This window comes from Amphiprion ocellaris, chromosome 12 (assembly GCF_022539595.1).
Source record: "Amphiprion ocellaris isolate individual 3 ecotype Okinawa chromosome 12, ASM2253959v1, whole genome shotgun sequence".
Classification (NCBI taxonomy): Eukaryota; Metazoa; Chordata; class Actinopteri; family Pomacentridae; genus Amphiprion; species Amphiprion ocellaris.
The window spans coordinates 24,874,095-24,883,238 of record NC_072777.1 but is presented as its reverse complement, the minus strand read 5'-3'; the positions used below and the strand labels follow the sequence as shown (position 1 = coordinate 24,883,238).

General features: G+C 40.4%; 1 protein-coding gene across 3 annotated transcripts in view; it reads right to left on the bottom strand.

The window, feature by feature from the left end:
- Positions 1-1,449: 1,449 nt before the first annotated feature.
- map3k7 (mitogen-activated protein kinase kinase kinase 7) overlaps positions 1,450-9,144 on the bottom strand; it is a 24,645-nt gene continuing 16,950 nt past the window's right edge. For all 3 annotated transcript variants that reach the window (XM_055016050.1, XM_055016049.1, XM_055016051.1), the window contains 4 exons: positions 7,238-7,340; positions 4,875-4,936; positions 4,476-4,591; positions 1,450-3,115 (listed from right to left, as the gene is read on the bottom strand). In XM_055016050.1, coding sequence (XP_054872025.1) covers positions 2,935-3,115; positions 4,476-4,591; positions 4,875-4,936; positions 7,238-7,340 — 462 coding nt within the window. In that variant the 3' untranslated portion in view covers positions 1,450-2,934. The remainder of the gene's footprint in view (positions 3,116-4,475; positions 4,592-4,874; positions 4,937-7,237; positions 7,341-9,144) is intronic.

Here is a 9,144-nt window from a genome sequence, read left to right as displayed (position 1 = left end):
TGTGTGTTTAGTGTGCGTTTAATCCTGTGAGTGAATTTGTTCCAGTATCTCACTGGAGCTTGATTGTGTTGCGTCAGAGCTGTTTTGGCAGCACAAGAGCGGTAGTTTCAATGCTGTGGCTGAATTTACACCTGGTATTCACTAGTAATCTGTATCTGGATAACTTGCAATTTACTCAGTGTTAAGACCCATTCACTTTTGGAACACTTTGTGTTGTACAGTTACTTTTAAAATCATTGAAACTGGTATTTCACTGTCGAATGAATATGTGCGGATAAATGGGAATGGGAAAAATGAAATGCTTCCCTTCCAAGTCAGCTAAACTATTCTGCACACTGAGATCAAATTATAAACAACATGTTTCATTACCAGGTATGTAAACAGTCACTAATACAAGTTAATACCAGGTCCAAACTAGGGCTGAACAGTTATTCAATTTTAATTTGAAACAATGGAACAGGGCTGCACAGTGGTGTAGTGGTTAGCACTTTCACCTTGCAGCAAGAAGATCCCTGGTTCACGTCCCGGCTTTCCCGGGATCTTTCTGCATGGAGTTTGTATGTTCTCCCTGTGCATGCGTGGGTTTTCTCCGGGTACTCCGGCTTTCTCCCACAGTCCAAAAATATGCTGAGGTTAATTGATCATTCTAAATTGCCCGTAGGTGTGAATGTGTGAGTGATTGTTTGTCTATATATGTAGCCCTGCGACAGACTGGCGACCTGTCCAGGGTATCCCCTGCCTTCGCCCGAGTCAGCTGGGATAGACTCCAGCCCCCCCCGCGACCCTAGTGAGGATTACGCGGTGTATAGATAATGGATGGATGGAATATTGGAACAGTTTAGATTATTATAAAGTGAACCTCACCTGGGTTTATTTTCTATTATTGTTAATTTCTTTCATATGATTGCAAAATTCTCAATTCTTGCTACTTCTGAGCCATAATCTTTCTATTTCAGTATCAGACACTGTTTACAGATAGGTCATGTATTTTATTTATTTATTATTAATATGGTAAATGACTATTCTAGCAGGAAACAGCTGATTTTTAATGGAATATCTACATAGGGGTACAGAGGAACATTTCCAGCAACCATCACTCCTGTTTTCTAATGCTACATTGTGTTAGCTAATTGTGTTGAAAGGCTAATTTTGATGGTGTTTCATGTGGTAATTATCCATGACATTTTGAATTTGTTACACATTAAATACCAAACTGAAGCCTTAAAAACTAAACTACATATTGAAACATCTGTTTGGAAATACTGCAATGAGAATTTTCCCCCACATGTGAAGCCCAAGTGGAAACAGTGTGAGTGTTAAAATCAAGCTAGCTATAAATGCTACGCTACCTTTGGTTCATGCTTGACACACAAACACACAATACTTTTCCTATTGAAGTAAAAACTGCTGTAAGCACACTGGGAATCCATCACAACACAAACAGTGACATCTTTTTCACCATTTAGTTTATTTCATAATGCCTTGCTCACTGTCATATACTTGTACCTCCTTTCCCAACTTCTTAGGGAACACTTCTAAACAACGGTTTGTGTGTGTCGGTGTGTGTGTCGTCAATCAAACCCATGACCCGGGACTGGTGACTTTTAAAAGCAAGACTCGTCAAGTCTTTCACTTCTAAAAACAGAATTGCATAAATGAGAAATAAAATTTTGTACATGACCAGACTAAACAAAGTGATTGTGCAAAAATACTCGAGGGATATGAGACACCAAGAAAAAATAAAGTACATGTCATAGTCTTGGATGTAAAGCTGGTGGGAGACATTTACATTATCAGCTCAATGACACACATCCTTCTCCCTAATCTGCAGAAACATTTTCATTCATGTTCAGTACATTAAAAATCTCTTTTTTTTAAGCTTTTATCCCTACTAGATGTCACATAAAACAAGCACTTAAAATGCAGGCAACTTCTAAGGCAACATGTGAACTAAAAACAAACTAGATACTGTATAGGGAGGTGTAGCCTCCTCTATTTTGTCCATAAGGGCATTCCCAGATCAGATAAAATATGTCCTAATGCAAAAATGACACAAGCTATCATACAAAGTGAACTACTGAATAGAAAAGACAAAAACATCGACACGCAAAAACAATACTGAGGTCAAATAAAAAGGGAATCCACAGCTCCTTGTGTTTGCTCTGGAAGCTATCGGAGTGCTTTTTTTTTCTTTTATAGAGCATGAGGAGCAAACCGTCAACAAAAACCCCGAGCTCTTCCTTCTGCTGACTTCTGACCGGAGGTCTGTGGAAGGGCTCATGCTTATGATTAGAAAAAAAAGGGGCGAAAAGGTGGAGATAAATATGTTGATTTAAAAGGAGGGGAGGCGTGTTTTGCATGACAGGGGGAGTCCGCGCACACACTGCAGAGATTTCATTGCCTCTCACAATTCTGCATTCGATTTGCACTTTTTTTGTTTTGTTTTTTTTTCGCTGGAAAACCTTCGCCTTTGTTTTTCACATTCTGAGGAGGCCGGCGAGGCTGTCAGCTGCTGAGGAGTGCAAACACACGACCTGGCAGCCCAGAGGCCCTGAGAGCAAACACTGAGAAACACACCGAGGAGGCCATCCACCCTGGTCCATCCTGGGGGTGGGGGGCTCGTCAGGATGGGGGAGCAGTGATTGTTTGGTCTGCGGTCACAGAAGACACTGTGAGGATGTGCAAATGTCTGTACAGAAGACTTGAGGTCTTCCTGCTGGGTCTACAATGCAACATGCAGGACACAGTAGAATGCAGGTCTCTTTACAAAGCTGGACTGGCAGCAGTGTGTGTGTGTGTGTGTGTTTGTGTGCAGAGCAGGAGAGGGGGTAGTGTTACAGTGCAGGTGTGAGGGTGAGGAGGAAGGGGGTGGGCAGGGGTGAAGAGGAGGAACAGGAGGAGGAGGGTGGTAGTAGTTCATATGTCTCTGCCTCATCACGACGTGCCCTGTCGCTTCTGTTGCTGCACTCGGATCAGCTCCAGCTGTTTTTTGCACTTCTGGTAGTATGTGGACAGACTCTTGTTCTCCTCCAGCAGCTTTTTGTGCTCCTGCACCAGACGGCACGTGTTCTGCTGGTCCTTCTCGTCTTGGTCCAGCTCGGCGATGAGCTCCTTCCTGCACAGACAGAAGGGGAGGTCGTGTTAACACCGTTGTTAGTCGCTTTAATTGCAATCTTAAGGCATTAGCTCGACATAGCTTTGCTGGCTTTTACACCGATGCCACAACCACACAGGGAGAATGTTAGTGTTAACTGGGATTGTTTCTTTATTTACTGATTTATTATTTAACCTCCAAGCCATGTTAAACAAGCATGCACTGATTTTCAGATTGATGCTGAAATGAAGGTGGTAACAAGCTTCCTCCTTCACCAACCCTGTTCCCCAAAAGCTCAGATAATTGTAAAATCCATCTTAAGAGCCTTCTTAGGTTTAAGAGGTGTTTCCCAAAGGCATTGTAACTGAAGAATGAAAGCACAAAAACTCATAAGCCGCTAAGAGCATCTTAAGACGCTGTGGAAGCTGCAGGAGGAATCGTAAACTGTGGATTTTCTGCAGTTTTTTAATGTCTTTGTTCAATTTATAACCAGCGGCAGTTTCTTTAATTAACATTTTGTATATAAGTAGGAACGTTTAAGAAATTGTTGCACATAAAAAGCCAATGACAGTAATTACCTATGCCACCTGTTTAACAAGGGGAAACATGTAGAAAAGTCTCCCATCCACCGTCTAATTCAAAGACAGCGTGCTTTTTAGACTGATAGTGTATGAACAAGCCTGGATGAAAGCAGTTTATATATATATAAATTCTTAGTCAAAAAAATAAAACATGAGGGAAGATTCTGCAATGCAAATATAGCTGCCTATCAGTCAAACAGCCTAAAGATCCATGAAGACATCAATCATTGTTGACATTTTGTCAGACTATCCATCATTTTCACCCAGTCTAAAATCAACCAACAACTAATCAATGGATTGTCATGTCGAGTCATAGTCCTATCCAAACTTAAAGCTGACTATTATTTATGGATATTACATTTTTATAAAATTGAACTGTAGATGAACAGAGAACAACCAGCTGGGTTACTTCTGGTCTAAATATGAGGGCTATTAGGCAACATGTTGTTTATTCTATGATTTTGGATGTTAATCCTCAAATACTTCAGCAATTGAGGATTTACTTTCAAAAGAAAACACTGAGCTTTTCAGCCAAACCCAGTTCCTCCAGCCTGCTTGTCTTGTACAGCTCATGATGCCTCGTCTGTTAACTCTGGTCATTGCCTTTGGGTGGCTTTCCATACGCTCATATTTCCACATTAAAATATCTTTGTCATGTGAAGCTGCTTTAGTTTCACCACAAGACAAACCACACATTCAAGAAAACATTCCCCCTGGTTGTAGTGTCCTTAAATTCAACTGAATCCAGTCTACACATCAACCAAATCCCTTCTAAATGCAAAACAACCAACTGGACTTACTTCCTCTGGATCAGCAGGGCAATTTCTGTTTGTACTTTCAGGTATTCTTGCGCCATCTTGCAGTGCTGCTCGAACACAGCCATGGACTCTTTGGAGTTGGGACAAGGAGCGAGCGGCTGGAAATAAACACACATGCTGTTCTTACCTGACTTAGAAAACGGTCTGTTCATGTATTTATGTCAGCTGTATATATATTCACAATGCACTGTTTATGTAGCAGCATGTTTTCAGGGATAATCCCTACATGATGGAGTTTGCATTGGCAAAGCAAAGAGATGAGCTGCAGCTGAGTTAAAGCTGATTCAGTGCAGCTTATACCTGACAATATTCCAACTAAACAACAAACACACTGTTTGTACGGCACTGCTTTGTGTGCTGACGGCTGATTGGATGTTGTACCTGCAGCTGGTGATCCAGGGTGAGATAAGCCATGGGAATGGAGTTGTCTGAGCCGTTGGTATCTGAGAAAAGAGAGGAAAAGGGATCAAGGGCTGCTTGTTTTTGTCTGACTGTCGTGGGACAACACAGTTAAGAAACAACCTCCTGAACGGCTCTTCAGAGCTGTAAATCACTGACCAACGCTACACATAGTGTCTATAAACAGCCTGACAGATTTACAGCATCTGGCTGCAGCAACACTGATGCTGCTACAGTCGCCGTGTTTAAAGGGGGTGACTAATGGGAGTGGCCCAATTTAATCTATTAATCAACTGAGGTGTAAAATTCCACCTTCACCTTTGTTTTTTAACCATGACACCTGTAACATGGACCTTAGTAGTTACTAAATGCACGCAAAGAAGGGGTTTTTGCACCTCATCTGCTTTAAAGGAGACTGGTGTAGATTAGTTCAGTTCATTTTTGGACAAAGTAAATGCTGTAAGTGCAACTATGATGTAGACTAAACGATCTGATCTAGACCGCCTGCAGAGCCTTTTCAGGTGGTGAAGGTCAGCAAACAGGTGTACAAAAGTTAAAAAGCAGAAATGTGGACTTTTAGTGAGGCTTTTCCTCACTAAAGTGAGTGAAATCAAGCGACTGCACAATAGATCCCGCCTTTTCTAGCTATTCAGATGCGCTCTTGACTGATAACACTCATCATTTTCCTTCATGAGCTCCTTCGACAAAGAACCAGCAGGTTTCTCCGTATGCATTTTGCCTCATGAAGGTCTCAGGACTGAAACGTGTGTTTATAGAGCAAGTTCGGCTAATGGATAGTGTACAGGAATCTTAGGTTTTCTTGCTACTGGAGCAGAGAAGTAGGTGCAGCAAACCTTTGCAACACTCAATTCAACTGTCTTCCTGACTTAATTAGTGGATGTATTGTTTTATGTAAAATAGCATGAATTTGAAAGTAGTTTTTACAGATTTAATTTATACTTTTTGTGTATTGGCCATGTTTTTTTAAACTGTTAAATGCAACAGATATGCTTTTCAGAATTCTTTCAGGTGTCAACTTTTCTTCTGAAAAACAAAACACTGCATTGCATAACATGGATGGATGCATTCACTGTGAGGAGTTCTGCAGCATTCACCCACTTCATTTTAGTTTTTTACAAAATCTGAATATTACAACTTTTTTATGGTTCATTGACTGTTACAATATCAATTTTTTTTGCAGTACTTCTTCCAGCAGGAATCCATTAACATAAACAGAACCCACATGAGCAGCAGGAAAGTTTTTGCTAAAGTTGACACTTTACGCTGCTATAGTTCATTAGCTTCCTTCCTAGTGACGGAAAAATATTAAATAACCTCCTGCATGCATAATTCTGTGTATGTGTGTGTGTATATATATATATATATATATATATATATATATATATATATATATATATATATATATATATATATATATATATATATATATATATATATATATATATATATATATACAGACAACTTTAAGGGAAAACCTGAACCCTAGCTACCTGCAGTGAGGCGGGATCCAGGGGTTCTGTTATGCTGTGGGGGGGTTTCTGTATCTTGCTGGCATGGTTTGGATCCATTTGTCCTCTTAGTGGGAGAACCACAGGGCACAAAGGATCATTGAGTATGGATGATGCAAATCACTTGCAATGGCCTTTGTAGTCACCCAATCATCCAAACACCAAATTGGGGAACGTCTTTGGGAACAACACTGTTCATCCCTTCACTAAGGTTCAGTGAAGCTGCTGGCTGCATCTTGTAGCCCAACATCTTACTAAGACACCTGATGTTGGTATACATAGTATGGTATAGATATACTAGTACATAATACTACAGAGATTTTGGTAGCAAATGACATCACCAGCACAACACGACACCATCAGCTCTGCCATACTTCAGTGAAACCTCTGGAGAGCTGTCACATCAGCCAACGTTCTATATAATATACGCTCACAACATATGCAGGCATGAACACCTTTGTAAGTCAAAGTTCAATGAAATTCCTTTAACACCTTCTTAAGTCTGACTGACTTAATAAAGCCTTTAAAGACTTTTCCAAGACCTGCAGACACCCTGCAGTAAAGATTGACAGAGAGAAAAGCTGCAACTGTAGCTACACTAATGTGCTACTTAGTGTATACCAGTTTGTAGAACTTATCTTCTGCAGCAACAGAAGCTAGGGTTTTGCCTGGTTTTTAACTGACCTTATGAAGAGAAATGGAATAATACATGCTACATCTGCTGATTGTAAACTTCCCTTTAACAGTCAATTGTGCTCTTTTTTCATACACACTACTGTAACTGGGCCAGCTTTATGGAAATGCAGCCCTGAGTACCTGTGGGGTCATCAGGAGAGAAGTAGCCTCTGCTGCTGGTCTTGTCAGGTGGCATCATCCTTACACTGGGACTGGAGGACCGGCTGCTGCTCCTGCTCCCCTGCTGCAAGAGGACAAACACACAGAAAATTCATTGATAAATAAAACAGAAAATGTGGCTCAAATTGACTGTATACAGTCTCCATTTGTGTCATTTAAAAAATATATAAAAATATGTACAGTGGTCCCTCGTCTATCACGGGGGTTACGTTCCAGACACCGCCCTTCTACTGTGAGACCACGAAAAGTGAACCGTGATATAGCGAGGGACTACTGTATTTGGGATTTCGGCCAAAAAAACACACACACCATCTTGGATGTAGGACATATTTACAATTTTCTGATGTTTAGTAGTCCAAATGACTGATACCTTGATTAATAACATTAACCTACGATTAAAATGAGTGCTAGCTGGACCAACAGTGTAAAATGTAACAAGATCATTTGGTATAGCGGTAGCATCACATCAGAGGTTAATCTAATGATATCAACATGCGATGTTCAGACTCTCCCACTGACTGCACATCACCACAGTATTTTTGTACAAAGCCTTCATGGGGAACTCTAAATGAACTTTTGCCTGCACAGAGCTGTGGGTTTTCTGCTAAACAAATGGAGACAAACGTTTGGGAAAACAGCAGAAACGCTGCAAGCTAAGGAGCTTATTTGAAGCTGTGTTTGTGTTTGAGGAGGGGCGCACCAGATTCTTCCTACACTAATGTCTTCATCTTTCTGGAGCTGCCTTATCAAACACATGTCATATTTTATGACACTTTCTCCCCAAGGATTCCTCTCACTTGACAAAGAATGCGTGAAATGCTTTTGAAAGACGGCGTCAGTAAATCATCGAGGCTTCAGAGGAGGAAGGGACTGATGAGAGCTCACAAGAAAAACATACAGAGCATTAGAAGAGCAGAAACAAACCCCTGTGGCAGGGTTATGCTGGAGTTCAGCTTATTATTTAGACTTTCTAGAAGATAAAGCGTTATCTAACGATTATTTGTGCATCATTTATCTCACATTAAACGAGAAAACAGCCTGTTTTGGGTCATGTATATTTATTGGCTTTGATGTTAAATGATTCTCCCGTCAAATGGAAATTGCCAAGTTTTCTAGTATCACTGTCAGAGCAATTTATAAATGTACTGTTATTTATTACTCAAAGGGAATAAGCTCTTTGGAGATGTATCAGGAATGCTCCTTAATTTCCAAGCCTCTAAGTTCCTGAGTGGGTGGTCCAGCATATACCTGACTAACAACAAACTTCTTCAAACTACAGCTTTACAAGCTACGAGCAGACAGTGCTTGTTAGCAGTGATACTGAAGAGTAATGGCGACAACATTTGCTCTTGTTGCCACAGCTGACAAGCTAATTAGCCATCTAGCCCTGCAAAATTGTGCAAAATAGTGTGCTTTTTCAGTGCTGTATGCTTGGCTGGTCACTTGTTCAGAAAGTGCGTGTTTGTGTTGTGTCACAGCTATTGTCTGATCGTAATGGTGGTTTTGTATTTAATATAAAAGATTAAGGTTAGTCCTGTTATAGACACAGTCTAGATTTAGATATCAATTTTGGCAAAGGCTTTAATACATTCATAAAACCATCGTAACCCCAGACAGCTGTATCATACATGATCTCCATGTATTAACACTCTGAGCTTCACGTAGTTTCAAAGCATTCTCATAGCATTGGACACATTTTTCCCTGCAATATAAAGTCCTGAACCTCTATAGAACCAGCACATTCATAAGTGGAAGTACAGAGAAACCAAACATGTCTTATGTGCAGCATAACAAAGTTATATTGCCATACAAATAAAAGGAAAAAACTAAATGTTAATTTCTTTCATTGAAAACTTGGAACCAATACG